The following is a 21,384-nucleotide window of genomic DNA, read 5'->3' as shown; positions in this document are numbered from 1 at the left end:
CTAAAGGAGCGGTTATAGCCTGTGGAGCGAGAGAGGTAGGTAATAGGGCGCACTCGCAATTACTATGATAGGACGCCTTGATGGAAGAATGATAGGTATATGAAATGTTGAACTTGATTCACGATGGATGGATGATTACAATCTAAAAAAGATGGAAAAATAATTTAGGGAAAATCAACGTAATGAAAATGTAAATAACGGAAGAAACCTTGATTTATGTTCAAATTTATTGGACAGTGGGAAAGATTTGGAGTGATTGATATGTTAAATGCTTAGGATTTTAGGAAGAGAAATGGGTAAGCTGCTTCTCCAATTTCAATTTTTAGACCGCACTTTCCATTACATTGTAAGGTAAGGTATGTTTGTAATTGGGTGTTTTAATTAAAGTGTATCTAGAAATCTTTTAAAATAAATACTGAAGTTCACATTTACAAGTTTTAGGGTTACGTTGTACTCTTATAATTTTGGTTTTGGTAGGCTTGTCATTTTCCAAATGACAACTTTCTAGTTAACCCTCTGCTCTAGGTTTTGTTTTATTTAAAATCGGTTATATGTAATGTGTATTATAAATGTAATATTACACAATAATAAATATGATTGTTTTTCTAAAACAAATATGTTCATAAATAATTAGCAATATTTTAGTGTACCAAATAACACTTTTAGAGATAATAATTAAGGCGGAGTTTGGAGCAAGGACTATCATAAACGATAATAAACACAGTATGTAAAGATGTCCATGAGACCGGGAATGCCACTCCCCGTCCTTGCCCCCTATCCCATTCTCCATCCCTACCAATTTTTCCACGACCGGGGAATGGAGCGGGGATTCCCCTCGGGGATCAGGTTCCCCACAGGAAAATATTTCCCTTTTTTAAAAAGTTTAATCTTATTTTCCAATTCACATTTACTTAAAATATATATACATTTTCAATGTTGATTTATTTTCGATAGAATATTATCAATTTTCTTAACTAAATTCAAAATGTCAAATTCTCATTGTTTATAAAAATAAAAATTCAACTATTAGAAGATATATTTAGAAATCCATCCATAAAATTCAAAAATTCATACAAAAAAAAATTCCATTTTTAAGATACAAACAACAAGTTTTTTAAAGAAAAGTTTACAAATCACAAGACAAGGCACAACATATACATATATTTTTTAAGAACATCCACAACATAGAAATTGAATTAGAGGAAAAAAAAAATAAAGAAATGGAATAGAGAAAAGAAGTAAAGGAAGAATATCAAAATATGTTTTTTTTACTCTTTTACATGTTATTAAGTAAGTACATAAATAAATATTATATTTATATTTAATTATATATGTATATATACTTTTATATTTTTGTTCGGGGTGGGGTTGGGGTCGGTGAATGTAGTCCCCATCCCCGGGCCCCGTGTTGCCAATGAAGAAAAAAATTTCTCCACTCCCTCCCCTATTTTCCCTGTATACGGGGATTCCCCGCCTGTTCGGGACAGGTTCCGCGGAGTCGACATCTCTAACAATATGTACTTTCCAATTACAGAACTCCCATTTGCTTTTTGTAGATTTTGAAAATTCCATGGTGGATTAGAACGAAAATGAATTCTTTCAGGGTATACTCATCCTGAAGCTTGGGAGGAGTTTTTATATCTTGAGAGGTGGGTCGAGGGGCGAAATCGTTTGACTATTAAGGAAAAAGCAGTTGGATCGATTTCTTGGAATCAAAGTACGATCTTTCGTCTTTAATTTGATGACCCTAAACAAGAATGAGTTGCTCTTGACGTGAGATCAACAAGAAAAGAAAGAAGAGAAATTAGATGTTCCAAAGCAGCTTGAATAAGCTTTGAAAAACACACACCACCTCTCTAGGTCCAATAATTTGTTTACAAGACAGGTCTTGTTTTCTCGAATTCCAGCTTTTGGCTTGATTGAAAGTCTCATTTATGGTTGCAAAGATTGGTTTTTCCTCCGCTGTACGCGTTTTTCCCCGCCTATTCAAGGCACCTTTGTATGAAACTTTTGTGTTGCTATTGGCTTGTCCTTTGACAAATGATAACTGTCACGAAATATTGAATCCTCATTCTAATCTAGGTAGTCATTCACTTTGAATCAAATAGTAAGTCAATCTGTACCTAGACTATGGTAGTGTCGTACCAATATGTCCACATGGATAATTGGTTCGCTTGCCCACTACTAATGATGAACCCTCGGTATTCTCATTTTAATACTCCTAGCTTTTGACCATTGGTTTGAGAAAAAGCATAAACTTGTTTCAATAAAAAAATGACTAATTTGGTTCACATTTCAAGTTGTGAAGATAGAAAAGTAAGAGGTTCAAAAACCTCTAATCCTCGAAACACTACTCAATTGTATCGCTAATGCCGTTGGGGTACTCACTGATACAAGTTGGACATTATATTCGATTTCATAAAGAACCTTGAGTGAACAAGGCAAAAGCCTATCTTTTCTCAAGCTTGATTTGCAATAGCTATCTATTAAAACAAGGGAGTATATCTTTCTTTGTTAAATGGCCGAATTAGCCACACCCATAAAATAGAAGAGATCAATCCCACATTCGGCTCGAGAGAAGCAAAGAAAAGATTAGAGTCGACATTAGCCCCGTTGTTGGAGAAGGAAGACTAGCTGCATTTTCTACTGAATCTAAGAAATTGTTGTCCCTCTCTACCTTAGTTGAGGGGTTTTTGGTCATCAGATTCTCTCACAAATGAAAGAATTCTCTATAGGCCTTCTCTGTTACTTTGACAATTGTCATTATGTTTGTGTTTGTTGCAACTATTTTACCTTAATTATTTTGTTTATTCTTTGCTATAGTATATAGTGAAATCTTTCAGTCACTCTACCAATGATAACTACTACAAGTGATATGGTCTATTGTCAATAGGTTTCCTACCAATGATATAATTTGTCACCAATATAATAAATTTATCATATCTACAAAATCTTTTGCGATATGTTATATTGGCAAATACTTTGGATTTGATTGTTATAATTAGAAAAGTTGTTTTAAACGATAACTCTCAAAATATTAACAAATATAATGGAGTTATTCTTTCTATCATTGTGTAAACTAGCCACAGCTATCCATGTTTATTATTTCTATTACTCCGATAATAAATGATTTATAAATATAGTTTAAATTTATTTTAAACAATTATTTAAATTATAATTCAATTATTGAATTTAGGCCGTTTACCGATTCCTAATAAATATTGGTTTAATCTAATAAAATTTCATTAATAGGTAAGAAGTAAATTTTGTACGCAGTTCGATTTGGAGGTGAGTCGTATGTGTTAGCAGTAAACAAACGTGGCCTTGCTAGCGAAGGACCGATGAAACATTTGTCTTTCACATTTATGTTTTAAGATTTCCAATCAAACAAGCCCGATGGATGATGGATGCTGCGAGAGTGAAGGTGCCCGAGGAACGAGAGGATCTCCAAAAGGGCCCGAGCGGCTATTTACCATGTACCCACAATTTATTTTGGATCCGCCTATCAGTAGCGGCGGCGGTGAGGCTTCGCTTTCTCACTTCTTCCAGTTCCCCATCTAAGTTTCAGTTCATTTTTAACCTTATTTGCATTTAGTTTTGCAATTTCCGCTGTTTCACTGAGACTTCTCTCATTTCTGGTCTCTCCTCATTGTGTTTTTCATCTTTTATATGTTCTTATTTCATTGAGTGATGCTGATTTGATTTTTCTCCTTTTTCTTTCTGGTATATATAAGTTCAGAAGAGGTGAGTATAACTGAGTTTTCCTGTTGTTTTATGCTCATGATTCGTATTCAATTGTTTTGGTTTCACTGGAAATGGAACACACTATTGGATGAAAAATTTGTAAAAAGAAAAAAAAATATTATTTTATTCTCGGAAGCATTTCACGTTGATAAATTTATTTAGAATGTGGAGGTTCTTTGTATACCTATTGGTTGGCCAATGAGTTTGGGCCCTTAGGACACCCAAGTTTTGGAAAGAGGGAGGAGATAGGCAAATGAATATATGCCTACGTCTCCATGTGCCGCCGCAGGGCGTGGCGAGGAAAGGAGAGATAAAATAATAGTTCCCGAGCTTTGAGTGTGCCTTTCATTTTGATTCCAGTTAATTTTCACCGGAAGTTGTTTTATCCTGGGACGACAATCTACTTGCACAATTCAGAGAGCAGAGTTGCAAAACGTCTTAAAGAGAGCGTGTTCTGCGACTCAGTTGTATATTAATCAAGATCGAAGTGCAACAACACACACAACCACCCTTGTTTCATTCGGCATCCATTTGTAGAACCCAAATAAAACTTTGGTTTTCGTTTTCCTTTGGACTTGGGATTGGAATTCTCTGCGGACAGAAATGGAAAGAAAAAATGTTTGCATCTCATTGGCATGAATTTGGTGTTACCCATCAAGGGTTTAAGGGTAAATTGAAACTAACCATACATTAGAGCCATTTTTGTGTATATTCCTTTTAATTTGTACCGCTTGGAAACTTACCCATCACCAATGTCTTGTCACCCCTCTTGTGTAAGCTTTCTTTACTGTTATTAAAGGCTACTGTTACTACAAGAGAAGAAGAGAAAAGAAAAGGATGGCTTGCTGCCTGCTGGTTTTTCCCAACATTTTGCTGACTTGATTTGCTCTATCTTTCTTGTTTATTTGAATGTTTACCCTGTTATTCATGTTTGAATTTGGTGAGCTCTGTATTTCCAGTGCTTTCAGATTTCAAATAATAAAGGTCTATCTATAGTGAAAAGTGTTCTCAGTTTTTTAAAAATTTTGCTCCCGTTATTCTTGTTTGATGCCGTTGCAGTTCTTTCTTTTTTCAACATGTATTCACATATGTATATTTCTGTGTGCATGTTCATATCTAAACATTTCTGGTATGGTGTGATTGTAGGTTACTATGCCCAATTTAAGAATTGCACGGTGGATTTTTCATGACATCGTTGATAGATGATCTTTATTCATAACAACTTTTCCAAATTTTCTTACACCGGCTTATATGAATCAAATGAGCAAAAAGACCATCATCTCAAAAATCATCGGTAAGAAGCACCATTTATTCTCTTACCCATTTTTTCATTTACCCTCCAGACTTCTAGTTTTTCAAATACACTATGATGTAGCCACGTGCAATCTTTTTCTCCAATCATATGCCAACCACAAGAATCTCACCAAAGGGAAACAGCTACATTCCTTAATGGTCACTTCTGGATTTATTCATTTGCCTTCATCCATTACTAGCTTGATTAACATGTACTCTAAATGCAATCAAATGGAAGAGGCTGTTCTAGTTTTCCATGATCCATATCGTGAGCGTAATGTGTTTGCATACAATGCAATAATTGCTGGATTTGTTGCGAATGGGCTTGCAGCAGATGGATTTCAGTTTTATAAAAGAATGAGGTCAGTGGGTGTAATGCCTGATAAGTTCACTTTTCCATGTGTAGTTAGAGCTTGTTGTGAGTTCATGGAGATTAGGAAGATTCATGGTTGTTTATTTAAAATGGGATTGGAGTTGAATGTGTTTGTTGGTAGTGCTCTTGTCAATACTTACTTGAAGGTTGACGGAATGGAGGACGCTGAGAAAGTTTTTGAAGAGTTACCCGAGAGAGATGTTGTGCTTTGGAATGCAATGATCAATGGTTACATCAAAATTGGTCACCTCAACAAAGCAGTAGCGGTTTTTAAGAAAATGGGTGAAGAAGGGATTTCACTTAGTAGATTTACAACGACTAGCATTTTGTCTGTTTTTACTTCGATGGGAGATATTAACAATGGGAGAGCTATTCATGGTATTGTAACAAAAATGGGTTATAGTTCATGTGTTGCGGTTTCAAATGCACTAATTGATATGTACGGAAAGTGCAAGCATAATAAAGATGCTTTACTGATTTTTGAGATGATAAATGAGAAGGATTTATTTTCATGGAATTCCATAATATCTGCTCATGAGCAATGTGGTGATCATGATGGTACCTTAAGACTTTTTGGCAAGATGTTAGCTTCTAGGGTTCTACCTGATGTGATTACTATCACTGTTGTACTTCCAGCTTGTTCTCACTTGGCTGCCCTCATGCATGGTAGAGAAATTCATGGATACATGATTGTTAATGGATTGGGAAAAAATGAAAACAGTGATGATGTATTATTAAACAATGCTGTTATGGACATGTATGCGAAGTGCGGATGCATGAAAAATGCTGGCATAATATTTGATCTAATGAGGAATAAGGATGTGGCGTCTTGGAACATCATGATTATGGGTTATGCAATGCATGGATATGGTACAGAGGCCTTGGATATGTTTCATCGAATGTGTGAGGCCCAAATTAAACCAAATGTTGTCACATTTGTTGGAGTTTTATCTGCTTGTAGCCATGCAGGCTTTGTACATCAAGGGCGCTCATTCTTAACTCGAATGGAACTGGAATTTGGCGTGATTCCAACTATTGAGCATTATACATGTATAATCGACATGCTCGGTCGAGCTGGACAATTAGGCGAAGCTTATGACCTGGCTCAAAGAATACCTCTTCAAGACAACCTCATTTTGTGGATGGCATTATTGGGAGCATGCCGACTTCATGGTAATGCAGAGTTGGGAAATGTTGTTGGAGAAAAGATAAGGCAACTTGAACCTAAGAATTGTGGTAGTGGTAGTTATATATTGATGTCTAGTTTGTACGGAGTCGTAGGTCGATATGAAGAGGCATTGGAAGTTAGAAGAACAATGAAGGAACAAAATGTTAAGAAGACACCAGGTTGTAGCTGGATTGAACTGAAGAATGGGCTGTATGTTTTTAGCATGGGAGACAGGACACATCATGAACTAAATGCATTGATTAATTGCCTTTGTGGCTTTCAGTACTTTCACGATGAAGTTATGCATTCGTTTTAAGACATGGTAGTATTTGCAATTGCATTGACCTTTTCCTTTTTACCATTTAGGAACAAAGAGTGAAAAAACACATTGATGAATTTACGGTTAATTGAGGAGGTTATTGAAGAATGAATTCTTTGAACACGCTTACAGAAGACTCCTGCAGCATGGAAGAATGATTGCCTGTGGCCTTTGAATCCGTTAGCCACTTTTAAGGTTTGGTCTCTCTGTTACAAGTTTGTGAATCTCAATTTGCCGGTTGTTACATTCCCTCTACAAAAGCATTTGGAAGGATAGATTCCTAAAGAAGATAAAAGATTTCTCTATGTGGCCAGAAACTGTACTTGAAAAGTCACTCCAAAGAGGCTCTTAGCCCATGGGCATGAGTCGATTCAAGACGATGGCCAAATGGTGTATCTATGCGCCATCCTAAAGGCTTTCAAATGGTCAATGACTCTCCCAAGTGATATGAAGACCTTAGACCTATTTGAAACTTTCGGTAGATTGGTGTTTTGTGCGTGTTTTATAACGTTTGACTGATATGGATGGGAAGGGCAACCACATCTTCAGAAACGCATCCACAACTTTTTTCATGAATTCTATTCTTAAAATTATTATTTTGTTGGTTATGTTCACCTTTACCACTTAATAGTCTCATGATCTTGAACTTAGAGAGCTTTTATGTGGTCTCTTTGATGGGATGATTGGGATCTGTGGTATATTTTGGAACATTTCGTACCATCAATAGAATACCTGTTTTCTATTAAAATTCAATTTACTGTTTCTCGTGTGTGTTGGTTGCATTTGTATGGTTCATCCATCCTTTTTGGTGAATCATACTGCAAATTCAAATATTAAAGTGAATAAGAAAATCTCTCTTAACATTTCTTGAAGTTGTGTGACAATTAAAAAAGACTAGAAAAAGCTTCAAATTCATGAAATTTCAACGATGGATGGAGCATGTTTGTTGATGATTTCTGTAGTAAAACATAGAGAAAACAAGAAAGGGAAAGAAAATAATTTTTACTTTTAAATTTTGTTGAATTGTATCAACTTTTATCTTAGAATAGTCATTTTCATATCATATTGCACCTCAAAATTAGATTATTTTAACCTTAAACTAACTTAATAAACTTAAAAAAGATGCGATTAGAAAAGTGCTAGAAAAATAAGATAGAAATACAATCAATCAGAATGGAATCGTCTAATGCAATTTTACTCATTGATATTCAATGTATAATTTTTAATTTCTTATCTATGCTTAGCCCAATTGATTAGAAAAGCTAACCAATTGTCCTAAATATCAACATAGCCAATATAATTAGATGATCAAGTTAACTAACCGTATTACTTCTTAGGAATTATGCTAGGACAAGTTTCTAATAGAAAGAACCTAATTAGAAATTTAATACGGTTTTCTCTATGTCAATAAGACAATGCTTTATGTTGTCAACCACAAATGACTAACATATAATTATTTCTTGCCTATTATACATTAATCTAAAGCATGAAATTGCACAACAAGTATTGATTGTCAATCAATAACAAGAAAATGTAATTTCATAGTAATCAATAAATCAAGAATGAAACCCATAGATAAGAAATATCAATTATACTATCAAAATAATCCAAAAAATACGATTTAAAAACCAAAGCTACAGATTTGTGTTCGCATGATGGCGCCACAACGCTACGTGACAACACTACAACACTATTAAGAAAAAACAAATATTGTGCTCCTTTTAGTGGCAGTTTCATAATTCGTTGGGCTTTGAATTGGTTCTATTTTATCTCCATTTTCTTCGCAATGTACGATTTCAAACCTATAAAATAATTAAATAAACACATAAAATATAAGAACAAATTCAAATTAAGGGGAATTAGATATCATATTTTGAGTGCTATCACTAGCTACCACTTTTGTGGTTGTGATGCAAATATATCATTAGGTTGAAAGACTCGATTGATTATCAAACTTTTTTAAGACGAATATTCGACTACTACTTTTTTTAAAATGTGGTTAAGGACACTAAATTTCAAAAAAAAAAAGCAAAGAGAAGCATTCGATTGAAAAATGACACAACACACCACGTAATTTAAGGAAAGAGGTTCCAAGAAGAACATAAAATTGAAGGGCTTTAAATCTGCCGATGAGAACATTCCACGTGATTTTCCATAGAAGAGATCCCCAACCAATTTTGAACAACACATAAATCTTAGTTTATATCCAAACTAATCAAGACATGAAAAGCTCTAAACTTTCTTACATAAAAACTATTAGTGCTTGTAATTCTACTTCTGTAGTAATTTAGTATCTAGTTCGTAAGGTTGAAATCTCGAGTCTACCTCTAGTAAATAAAATTAACCAAACTAAACATCAAAAAATCTTACTTAAAAACTAATTCCACACTTTAGGAATATTATTTTATAATTTAACCCCGTTTTGTGTATGAAATTGAAATTCTAACCAATTAAAAAGAAAATAGTAACTTTTTTAGTCGAGAAGTAACCGTTACTTCCAAGAAAAAGAAAAGCAATTAATTTGCAAATTTTATTTATGTAATAAAAGATAAAACATTATCATTATGTTCAATTTTGGTGAAATGGAAGAATATAAGCCATTCATTCTTGAAGCACATACCTCCAAAACCCCCAAATTCTTGCGCCCTTTCTAGAACCCTCTACTCCATCTCCATAAACCCTTACCCCAACACTCCACAAGGGTTTACTGGAATTCGCCTTCTCCGTTCCTCTTATCTTCTTCACACCTCTTCATGGCTCCAGCTCTCGCCAGAACTTTATCCACTCTTGCTCTTTCTTCACTCCCTCTATCAAACGGTGGTACTCGCTTGAGCTTGACAACTGCTTTTCTGCCTCGAAATGGCTTTAGAAAGGGCGTTTCTTGTGCTGGGTTGAAGTGGAAGATTGAGAAGAAGAGTAATCGGATTGCTGTTAGGTGTGAGGCGGCTGTTGCTGAGAAAGAAGCTGCTGAGTCTCCTGGTGAAAAGTTTGAGTACCAAGCCGAGGTGGGTCTTTGAATTAATTATGAGTCTGGGTCGACGAAAAATGGAGAGGACTTGGGAAATGGTGTTAAAAGATTGGAATTTTTTTATGGGGTTTGAGTTTCTTGATTTGGTGCTTAAAGCATCAATTTCCTAATATGTGTCTGGTTTTTGTGGTGGCATTATCAAGCTTATGGTATGTTTAGTCATGGGTTTTCGTGTACTGATAATGTGAACGTATTAAATGATTGCAGGTTAGTCGTCTTCTGGATTTGATTGTTCACAGCCTTTATAGCCACAAGGAGGTGTTTCTTCGAGAGCTAGTGAGGTAATGAATTTCAATATGCACCGATTCTGAAATTTAATTCATTTCTTTCTCTGTGGCGAAAAAGAAGGGTCTTCCGACCTTCTGGTTTTATCCCGTAATTTCTTTTTTACTTTAAAATTTATATAGGATTATCTTTAAGGAAGCGAGAAAATGTCCATGCATTGGAGTGGATTTCCATGAATGCGATTTAATTTATTTTTTAATCTTTATATTAATTTTTTTTTTAAATCATTCTCTAGTAATGCGAGTGACGCTTTAGACAAGCTAAGATTCTTGAGCGTAACGGAGCCCTCCCTACTTGGAGATGCTGGGGACCTTGAAATACGTATTAAACCTGATGCAGACAGTGGTACTATCACCATAACGTATGAAAATTTTCTTAGATCTTTCACAGTTTTACATTTCGTTGCTGACTGAATTTAGTTGTATTAAAATTGGGTTTTTGTCTTTTTAGGGATACTGGTATTGGAATGACTAAAGAGGAGCTCATTGACTGTCTTGGAACTATTGCTCAGAGTGGGACTTCAAGATTCTTGAAAGCCCTGAAGGTTTTCTCCGCCCTCCATTTATACGTATTTCATTATGATATTTTGCACATCTCAAGTTCCTTTGGGATTTCTATGCTCAATTCCCCTTCCTCTTCCATTCATACTCATTTCATTATGATATTTTGCACATCTTAAGTTCCTTTGGAGTTTCTATGGTCAATGAAGGTGAAGTTAAATGTTGAAACATAACAATTCTTTCAGGAAAATAAGGATGCTGGAGCAGATAACAGCTTGATTGGTCAATTTGGTGTTGGGTTCTATTCAGCCTTCCTTGTTGCTGAAAAGGTAGAGTTACATTTTGCATCAACAAAATAACTAATTCCTAACTGAAACAAGCTTGATTCTAATTTTTTTTCCTGCAAATTGTCTCATTATGCCTATCTTCTGCAATTATTTGATCGTTTGCAAAACAGGTTGCTGTGTCCACTAAGAGCCCAAAATCAGACAAACAATATGTCTGGGAAGCAGAAGCTGACAGTAGTTCGTATGTTATTAGGGAAGAAACTGATCCTGAAAAACTTCTACAGCGGGGAACACAGATCACCCTCTACTTAAGGGTATGCAATCTTGTTTATCTCTTCTATCACACCACATTTTGGAAGTCTTATCATGGTTTTTTTGGAACTGCTAAGAAACTCTGAACTTTTAGGAGTGATTGGTAGAACAACTCTATTTAGATGAATATGCTAATTGCTGCAAGATTGCTATAATTCTTTTGTTACAAGTTGCATAAAATCTTTTGTATTCCCGTTATAAATGGGATCCCTTTTTGTATCTTTTGGATCAATTCATTGAATTAACGAAATTGTTTCTTTAAAAAAATAAAAAGAAACCATGTTAAGGAGGAAAAGTAACAGTGTTTTTGTTTGTTTTTTTTTTTTTCTAATAAGTGATTAATGTTTTTTTTTAAATTTTTTTTAAAACTATTGTATAGACAGTTGATTAGGCATTCATGGTTCACATTGTTAGGTGATGACTGATGCGCGATGCCTTTAAATAACCATCTCTGATGCTATTCAATCATTTTATACTCTTATTCTCATTTTGCAGGAAGATGACAAGTATGAATTCTCTGATCCAACTAGAATACAAGGTTTGGTCAAGAATTATTCACAGTTCGTTTCCTTCCCCATCTACACATGGCAAGAGAAATCAAGAACTGTTGAGGTATGAATGCTATGCATTTACACTTGTTTTGTATGAACAGTCCATGTAAAAGGCTTTGGGTATATCATACTCCGATTGTGGACATGCAAGCAAAATTGATTGGGTGTTGTGTTTTTCTTATTAGATGAGTTTATCCTTTCAGATTTCTACTTCCTCAAGAGTTTTATCCAAACTGATTTTATAATTCTCTAATTTCGGTTATTTATTCTACTCTTGAGGCATTCTTTGAGTTTTTTGTAGTTCACACTTTCTTGATGCGATTATCATTTAGGATGAACTAGCTCGTGTATCATTTTTAATTATCATGATATCTATTACAATTTATACTGAATGGAGCTCTGGGCCAGGTGGAAGAAGAAGAAGAACCAAAAGAAGGCGAAGAACCAAAACCAGAGGTAACGAAATCTTAGTCTGGAGATTTGCCCTATTCTCCGAGATCAAAGTACTTAATTGGTTTCTTGTTTTTCAGGGTGAGAAGAAAAAGAAGACAAAAACTGAGAAGTATTGGGACTGGGAATTGGCTAATGAAACAAAACCAATCTGGGTTAGTTAAAGAGATATCTGCGTTAGATGGTTCTAAAGAAATGATTATTGTTTCTATAATTGTTAAATATTTTGTTGCAACCATGCATCTTTTTAATCCCTTATTCTGTTGATTTGCTTGTGCAGATGCGGAGCCCAAAAGAAGTTGAGAGGGATGAGTACAATGAATTCTATAAGAAGGCATTTAATGAGTTTTTAGAGCCACTTGCGTATACTCACTTCACCACGGAGGTATAGTCAGTTCTTTGGTGTAATTAATATTGTATTATACTTTGTTGAAGGAGTACTAATTTCATTTCTACCACTGCAGGGTGAAGTGGAATTCAGGAGCGTTCTTTATATTCCTGGAATGGGACCTTTGAATAATGAGGATGTTGTGAATCCTAAAACAAAGAATATTCGCTTGTATGTTAAGCGTATCTTCATCTCTGATGATTTTGATGGTGAGCTGGTGAGTATATTTATCATACATATGAGGTGTTTGTGTCGGACTCATCTGATTTTGAGACAATTCTAACCCTTAATATTTTGGATTTCAACTTCTCCATTTTAATCCATATTGAATCCATTAACTTATAAAATAATTTTACAGAGCAACTAAACTTTTGGCTCTTTTCTACAATCTACCTGGAAAGCACTTGTTTTTTTGTCAGGTGTTTGGCTAATTAAAAAGTCAATGCGAATTTCTCATGCATTACAATAATATGGTTAACCAAAAAGTTAATGCGAATTTCTCATGCATTACAATTATATCTTAACTTGAGTTTCTTTGAACGGTGGAACTAAATCTTACATATTCTTTGCAGTTTCCTCGATATTTGAGCTTTGTGAAAGGTGTGGTTGATTCTGATGACCTCCCTTTAAATGTTTCTCGAGAAATTCTCCAAGAGAGCCGAATTGTAAGTTTTTCTGAACATAAATGTTAGTTTCTTGTGAAAGGCTGACAAAGATGTTGTAATAAGCCAATGATATATTCTCTTAAATCCTCTCTGGTTTTCTATTCATTCCTAGAAGCCTGAAACCCCAAGATCCATCTGTTTCAACATTTTTGTTTTACGTTTCAATGCTGTTCCATAGGTATAAACATAATATATAATTTGTTGTAATAAGCCATGGAAGATCCATGATATGCAAGAGAGGAACAGGATATGATGTATGTGCATGCGCTTGCAAATTCTCACAAACTCACTTATCTACACTAGCGATGTGGCCTTCCTTATTTAGCTAGTGGGTCCTACAAATGTGGCATAACATTCGTCCTTCATTCTATAATAATGGCATTGAGAAAATTTGTAAGATATTAATGTTCTTAATAGTTGGCCCTAGGAATCGAACTCATTAAACTTTGGGTTTTAAAACATTATCAATCAACTGAGTGATTTTGCTTTCATTTTGATAGCTGATCAATTTTACGGGCAACTTGTTACCAATTATTTGATACGGTTGATGATTCTGCTCCTATAACACATTTTCCAGGTGAGAATTATGAGGAAGAGACTTGTCAGAAAAACATTTGACATGATTCAAGACCTCTCTGAAAGTGAAAATAAAGAGGTTTGTAGCTTTAAAGCCAAATCTGGTTTATGTTAAATATTTTTGTACTGTATAATCTGGAAAAAGAAAATTTCAACTTCAGGATTACAAGAAATTCTGGGAGAATTTTGGCCGGTTCTTAAAATTGGGATGCATTGAGGATACTGGAAATCACAAGCGTATCACACCATTATTGCGGTTTTACACCTCCAAAAGTGAAGAGGAGCTGAAGAGCTTGGATGACTATGTAGAGAACATGGGAGAGAATCAGAAAGCAATTTACTACCTAGCAACTGACAGCTTAAAGAGTGCTAAGAGTGCTCCATTCTTGGAGAAGTTGCTTCAAAAAGATATTGAGGTAAACTTTTTGCTGAACTGCTTTTATGCTGTGAAACTCTCACAAAGCAACGGTATTAGGTATATTAGGTAATTCTCAGTGATGCAATTGTGCCAACTATTTTCTACATTGATTAACTTTCTCATAGAAGAAATAACTAATTCTAAGTTTGAGTTAAAGAGAATGCTTCTAGAGCTCATAGTGGATGAATTGGATGGAAGAAATAAAATTTTGTAACATAGTGAGAAAGATGAACACTTTCTGCCGTTGTACAGTTTTAATGAATGTGGTTGGGCGCTGTCCTTGCATAACTGTGCTGGGCTGAGTTGGGGTGTTATCTTGTCCAACATCCTTTCTTGGTCTCCATGGTTAAATGGAATGCATCGATAGTGAATGTTGTTTGTCTTTGACCAACCATATTCTAAATTTAATGTTGGGTTGTTTTTGTTTTGTTAGGTCCTTTACTTGATTGAACCTATCGATGAAGTTGCTATCCAGAACTTACAGACATACAAAGAGAAAAAATTTGTTGATATCAGCAAGGAAGATTTAGAGCTGGGTTTGTTCTTTTTTCCCTAGTATTTGGTTTTGAAATTAGCTGACCAGTAGAGGATTTTATTTTATTCCAGTGAAAAAGCAGGAGTTTTTCTTCTGAGATTTACTAATAATTGGGTTCTTGTACCAGGCGATGAGGATGAAGTTCAAGAAAGAGAAACTAAGCAAGATTTCCAAGTCCTTTGTGACTGGATTAAGCAACAACTAGGTGACAAGGTCGCAAAAGTTCAAATCTCAAAGCGCTTAAGCTCTTCTCCATGTGTCCTAGTTTCTGGCAAGTTTGGATGGTCTGCAAATATGGAAAGGTTAGTTTTTATATATAATCTAGATGTGGATGGATGAGTTTCCTTCTTACAGATGAAAATATCAAGAATACCCTTATTCCAATTTGGCTTCTTCCTTTCCTGGTGACATTGTAATGAACAGTCATTGTACACCAATAGTCTTTCAGATTTAGCTTTTAACTATTTGATCATATAATTAAACAAGCCCATAAACTCCTACAAATTGTATCTTTAAACATTCTCCAACCATTTGAACGCCTTAATCTTTTACTTGAAACAAAATTTGTGGATTGCACTTGTGACAATGTTTATTGAAATTTTCCTTCTCGCTTCAGGTTGATGAAGGCACAGGCCCTTGGAGATACTTCAAGTTTGGAGTTCATGAGAGGAAGGAGGATTTTGGAGATTAATCCCGACCATCCAATCATCATGGATCTAAATGTAAGACTTCTAAATGATCTTGATATATTGAGTGGACATAGACATTTGTTAGTCTAAGCTAGTGGATCTTCATTCTTTTCAATTAGTTAGGATATGATATCGGGTTTATATGTTTTTTTGCTCTCCCTAAAATCAAGCCAATTTTTTTTCGAAGTTTGCTACACAAACCGAATATGTTGCAATATCTGGAAATTGACTGCTTGCTTGTGTTATGTGATGCTCCTACTCATTTACTGATGGATTAGGTGGCTTGAGTGTGGATTTTATTACCGTTAAAAACTAGAATGATATTTTCTGTACCGTTAGAAGTGTATTGACTCATAGTGTTGCTTTATAGGCCGCTTGCAAAAGTTCACCAGATAGCAGGGACGCTAGGAGAGCCATTGATCTTCTATACGAGACAGCATTGATATCCAGTGGATTCTCTGTAAGGGAAAATACAATTAGATCGATTGTTTTCAAGACTTGATGAATATGATTGATGTCTTACTGTTTTCTCATTGCTTATCCAAATGCAGCCCGATAGCCCAGCTGAGTTAGGTAACAAAATATACGAGATGATGGCGATGGCTCTAGGAGGTAGATGGGGTAGATTGGAAGATGCTGCTGATGCTGAAGATGCTGCTGAATCTGACAGCGCTGAAGCACCAGAAGTGCAAGTAATTGAGCCCTCGGAAGTGAGGGCGGAGGACGATCCATGGCAGGATTAGGATTAAGTGAACGTTGGCTAGATTTTATAAGCTTTTTGACAATCCGGTGGAAGAGGGAAATGTGGTGTATGGAGAGCAGTTGGGGGATTCATTTTACTGGGAAAAGTTATAATTGATAGATATGTTGGAATGTATGATTAGACTAGATTTTGATGATTCAGTCCCTAGGCAGTGGGAATAAAAATGCAAAAGATCCACAATTCTTAATTATAGTGCAATTATAATCTTACGGTTTCAATTGCTTCAGCCTCAACGTATCTTGTAAAGTCCGTTCGAATTGGGTAGAGACAAGAATGAAGAAACCAACATATATATTAGAAGACTAGAGTTCACATACAAAGTGCTAGATCTTAAATTTTAATGGGGAGAAGTGCAAAACAAGGGCACAGTTTAGATGATATCTCATTCTCAAAATATAAATAATCTGATTTCTTTCATAATCTTGTTGAAGCTAGCAGCCTATTTTCTGATCCATTACAATGTTGTCTGTTTTGTGCAACAAGTCTTTGCCTCTGTATTATTCTCAATACTTGCATTGAAACACAGGAAAATGTGTTAACCGTTCTAGGTTCTCATCCCTACATATATCTCCATGCCAAGACTTCAGTCTGACTTCTCATCCTTTTTCATGTTTACAAGGTCGTTGGCGAAATCCGCCTGTCAGGACTTAGAAGAAATGAAAGTTGCATTATTCCCTATAGGATGCACATGCTAACTTACCCTATACAACTTTGAATCATGTGAAGGCAAAAGCAAAGTTAGAGTTCTGCTCTGGTTTTGCATTGTGGAGTAGAACCTGTGAAAGTCAGATGTAGCCAATTTTTAAGGATTAACTTTCAACATTTAGTTTTGTCAATTGTTTTAAAGGAAAAGAGTTATGGATGAACTTGAATAAATAGTACCATCAACATCTTGGCCACTGGAGGGTGCGGAGACATCAAAGTTCATTGGTACAACATTGTCGAGTTCATTCTCCCATCGGTTTGGCAGCTGCAAAAGCCATATGTATGTTATCAGAGCAAGAACAGGAAGAACAAAAGCATTTATCGTATTGGAGAGTTTTCATGTCAACATCAATTTCTGAGTTCCAAAATTCATATGCTAGTCGATCTGAATTAGGCACACAAAAACTTCACGTTTAACCAAAACTAACTCAAAATATGGTTTGAGCATTTTTGAAAGAGATCGAATAGGAGTACAATCAAGGTAATTTAGCTTGGGATGCTTGAAGAAAACCTGAACAGGCTCCTTGAATCCACCAACAAGTGATGTCAGCTGGGAATTAATTGTTCTTCGTAGCAGGTCCGGAGAGCTCCCCATTGTAGGAAGACAAGGCGGAATAAGTCCATGGTGAGATGAATGTTGTGGGAGGTAAGGAACAGGCATATCAGGAGGAAAACCAAACAAGGATGGACCAGCCTTGGATTGAATGAGCTGTGCACAGAAAGAGAGAACTAATAACAACTCCAAATAGGAAACGTAGAAAATGTTTCATACATCACTAGATTCCAGTAGTCGGTTTACCTCTTTTGTGAGGAGCTCTTCGATGTTAAAATCGAGCCTGGGATTAACTGTCGCAAGTTTCATTGACAAAAACTGCATAAGACAGGTCAAGATATAATTTAACACATGTTAAAGCAAGTCCAGAGCGTCGTGGGAATTAGATATCATTTACAAAATAGACCAAATGAGATTGGTGAATACATTAATTGAGTTAGAAACTTATGCTGAGCTGAGTGCTTCATAAAGAACCTATTGGGAATTCTAGGTCATTGAAAGGGAAGTTTGGTTTCTTTTTCCATTACCTCAACTTGTCGTTGCAGTGACTGTACATAGTTAATGATTTCATCAAGCATTACAGCTTTGCCGGTGACCTGCAACGGCAGTAGCCTTTCAGGACATAGAGACAAGTGCACGAAATGAATGGTTCATGAACTAGACTCACAAACCTTACTACACCCAGGCACAAGGTCCTGAAGGAGCCTCATTCTTTCACTTATCTTTTCTCTTCTAACCTGTGAAGGCAGTTCATTATTTACACAAAGTCCCTTTCCCTATAACAAACTTGTTTCTACCCAACTTGAAAAAAAAAATTGAAATGTAGATCTTAACCCTTTCAGCAAGACTATGGCTGTTTGTTGCCTGTCCTCTTCGAGCTCTAACATGAATGTATTCTTCTTTGGGAGCATCTGATGGTTGAGAATCTTGTTTTCCTTGCTTCCCAGCAGGCTTGCTAGTAGTAGAACTTGGGTTTTGGCCTCCCTTCTGCTGAATAAATGCTCCGTTCTTTGCAGTTTCATTGATTTGTTGCGAAGCTTCTTTAACTCGTCCAAGTCCCACATTCTAACCGATTCAAATATTAAAGTTTAGAAATAAAAGATAACCTCACACCTCAATTTCACACACACAAGAAAAAAGACATTACAATGGTTTACCTGCTCACCCCTTTTCCTTTTCTTAAAGCACAGCCCTTCTGTAGATGGTTCTGTGATGGTACCTCCCATCGTGCATTGCTCATCTTGACCGCCGCTGAACCCAGCTTCATCAGAATCATTGCCAGACTCACCCACACAACCCTGTTTAGCACGGTCTTGAGACATTTCACTGTCTTTCTCATTCTTAGGAGGACTCTTTTCTTTAGCCTCAAGCTCCATGGGCAAAGATACATCTTTGGAGGCTCCATTTCTTGAAATAACCTCTTGCCTTCCAAATCCACCCCCAGAATGAATGCCTATAGAGTCTGAAATGCCGAATGGACCTGCAGGTGGAGCCCCAAAAACTCCGTTATTGAAGCAGGAGAACCTTGCTGCACGTTCGATGAATGCTGAATCAGCTGGAAGTTGAGACAAATTAGGTGGAAATATTCCAGGAACGTTTCCTGAAAAAACTCCTTTCATCCATGGATTTTGTTGGTTCCAATCCATACCCAGTGTTCTAGTATCACCATTTGATCTCAAAGTACTCAGACCCTCTCCATCAACTAAAGTCGTATTAGAAGCAACTATACTGTTTTGTTCATTGAAAGTGGCGCAGAACCCGGAATTTTGTGATTCAGTATGATGGTTCAAAAGCGCAGGAGTAAATAAGTTAGACATTGAAGTTGAAGGACAAGAAGGAACACCTAGATCCCCATTGCTAACAATAGAAGGATTCCCGGTAGAATCAAATCCTACTGACTCATTAGTAAGATTAGGAGCAGCAAATTGCCAGGCGGAGGAGATACTCATAGGATCACTCGTCCTATTCTCAACTTCAAATTCATCCTTCCCATTCATACTATCAGTGAAAGAAAATCTCCACTCACTCACCTTCCCTCAATTTCTTTCCAACGATAAACAAGCATCTGCACAGGAAGCCAAAGTAGATTTCAAAATCATCCAATTCCCAGAGCCCAAAATGGCAAGTTACAACACAAGAGAAAACAAACAACACCACAATGGCAACAACACATTTCAAAACTGAAATACACAGAAACCGCCCCAATTTCAGAATGGTTTCAAAATAACCGATAGCCACACCATCAGAACAAGTCAAATTTTAGCAACAGTTCCCAAAAGAATCCATCCGAAAGAGGACAACCCATTTCAACTATTGAACTAAAAAACGCAAAGAAGCACAAACCCATTGAAGGGTAATTCAAAATCAGCACTAAAAACAGGAAAAAAATCACTCAATAGGTACAGTAACTTGAAAACCCTAGTCAGAGAAAGAAGAAAACCAGGTCGAAGCAGAGTGTTAAAAAAATGACATAAGAAGATATACCCATTTCCAGATTCTTTCCACTTTCCCCGAACTTTTAGTTGAAATTAGAGCTTGAATTTAGAGTCCCCACCTTCATTTTTCCCTCTGATGGCAGTCGCCTCTGCAAAAACACTGCCACAAACAGGAACTCAGACAAAATGCAGAGCTGAACCCTGTAATTGAGAGAGAGAAAAAGAGGAAGAACAACAAAGAAGAAAGAGAGAGAATGAAAAAAAGAAAAGAAAAGAAAAGAAAAAAACTCAAAAAGTGAAAAAGAAAGAGAAGAGGGTAAATTGGAATTTTGAAGAAAGAGTGAAAGGGAAAAAGAAAGAGTCGAGGAAAGGGAAGCTGAATTTATACCCACGCTTACATGAAAAAGAGTGTCCTTTGATGATTAACCACCGCCACTTCTACTGCAAAAAAAAAATAAAAAAAAAATAATAATAATAATAATTAAAGGCAAAAGGCAAAGCAAAGCAAACCCCTTTTCTCTAATTAAACCTTTTCTTCATTCACAATTCTTTATCATCAACTTTAATACTTCCTTCCCTCTCTAATTATTTACTGAAACCATACATAAATTAATACTTTCTTTTTTTTGTTTATAATTAATCTGCCATTGCTATTACTTTAAGCTTATAATTATTCCTGTGTTTGAGCTAGCAACTGACATTGCCAACTCTCATTTGGGATTTCTTCCTATTTTTTTAATGGGATTCTTGAAAGAAGAGAGCTGTATATAAGATCTTTAATGGAGGAGTTTGTTTGGTCAAGAACCCAATACAAAAATCTCAACTCCTTTTCACACTTGATACTTCTTTTTTTTTTTTCATGTTTTTAGTTTCAATGAACATTAAATAGTATAGGTATCTGGGTACCACGTTTGAGTTCATTTCCATTCAATTCTTCAACATCTTTTTTTTTTTTTTTTTTTCGGATCAAATCAAATTGGGCCAACCAATATCTATCTAACTTCATTAATGAATTTAACTGTGTGTGTAATAGAGTGAAGAGACTATTCAAGAGCTATAATTTGTTGCAGGTCATTATTTTTTTGGGAAAATAAATGTCAAAGGGTTCATAGTGTAAAGTTTTGTACATCAAGAATTTACTTGCATTCTTCTAGTTATCTCATTGATTTCAATGCTTCTTCAATTATTAGTATATCTTTGTAATTTAATACTTACTTTTATTTATTTTTTTATAATTTAACTTTTAGTACGAGTAGGACGGACTTCTGAATCGTACCTACAAATACTAATTGAGCTAAATTTTTAATAGATAATGGATTAAATATGTTTTCAATGAATATTTTTTGG

At 35.5% G+C, this 21,384-nt stretch overlaps 3 protein-coding genes across 5 annotated transcripts; 2 read left to right on the top strand and 1 right to left on the bottom strand.

Annotated features, from left to right (window-relative positions):
- Positions 1-3,258: 3,258 nt before the first annotated feature.
- LOC103503636 (pentatricopeptide repeat-containing protein At3g14730-like) lies at positions 3,259-7,650 on the top strand. The gene is made up of 2 exons (XM_008467905.3): positions 3,259-3,520; positions 4,891-7,650. Exon 2 carries the CDS (start codon positions 4,996-4,998, stop codon positions 6,892-6,894), a length of 1,899 nt encoding a protein of 632 aa, XP_008466127.1. The 5' UTR covers positions 3,259-3,520; positions 4,891-4,995; the 3' UTR covers positions 6,895-7,650.
- Positions 7,651-9,483: 1,833 nt separating this feature from the next.
- LOC103503630 (heat shock protein 90-5, chloroplastic) lies at positions 9,484-16,562 on the top strand. The gene is made up of 19 exons (XM_008467890.3): positions 9,484-9,902; positions 10,133-10,206; positions 10,446-10,571; positions 10,661-10,754; positions 10,956-11,039; positions 11,168-11,311; positions 11,805-11,921; positions 12,269-12,316; positions 12,391-12,465; positions 12,591-12,695; positions 12,775-12,915; positions 13,271-13,363; positions 13,941-14,018; positions 14,101-14,355; positions 14,791-14,893; positions 15,020-15,194; positions 15,509-15,614; positions 15,952-16,041; positions 16,133-16,562. The coding sequence occupies exons 1-19, from the start codon at positions 9,651-9,653 to the stop codon at positions 16,322-16,324; spliced, it is 2,352 nt and encodes a 783-aa protein (XP_008466112.1). The 5' UTR covers positions 9,484-9,650; the 3' UTR covers positions 16,325-16,562.
- A 56-nt stretch (positions 16,563-16,618) lies between these two features.
- Positions 16,619-20,387, bottom strand: LOC103503616 (transcription factor bHLH49-like). Of its 3 annotated transcripts, XM_017043307.2 has the most exons (10): positions 20,087-20,381; positions 18,760-19,667; positions 18,437-18,667; positions 18,274-18,339; positions 18,130-18,198; positions 17,849-17,920; positions 17,561-17,758; positions 17,227-17,314; positions 17,045-17,120; positions 16,619-16,945 (listed from the first exon to the last, which is right to left on the bottom strand). In XM_017043307.2, exons 2-9 carry the CDS (start codon positions 19,597-19,599, stop codon positions 17,083-17,085), a joined length of 1,602 nt encoding a protein of 533 aa, XP_016898796.1. In that variant the 5' UTR covers positions 19,600-19,667; positions 20,087-20,381; the 3' UTR covers positions 16,619-16,945; positions 17,045-17,082. The 3 variants fall into 3 exon arrangements, with proteins under 3 accessions (XP_016898796.1, XP_008466092.1, XP_008466100.1); XM_008467870.3 differs by having other exon boundaries at positions 16,619-17,120; positions 20,087-20,387; XM_008467878.2 differs by having other exon boundaries at positions 16,619-17,120; positions 20,157-20,381.
- Between the last annotated feature and the right edge of the window lie 997 nt (positions 20,388-21,384).

Source organism: Cucumis melo, chromosome 9 (genome assembly GCF_025177605.1).
Source record: "Cucumis melo cultivar AY chromosome 9, USDA_Cmelo_AY_1.0, whole genome shotgun sequence".
Lineage (NCBI taxonomy): Eukaryota > Viridiplantae > Streptophyta > Magnoliopsida > Cucurbitales > Cucurbitaceae > Cucumis > Cucumis melo.
This window is presented reverse-complemented; position numbering and strand designations above follow the sequence as displayed.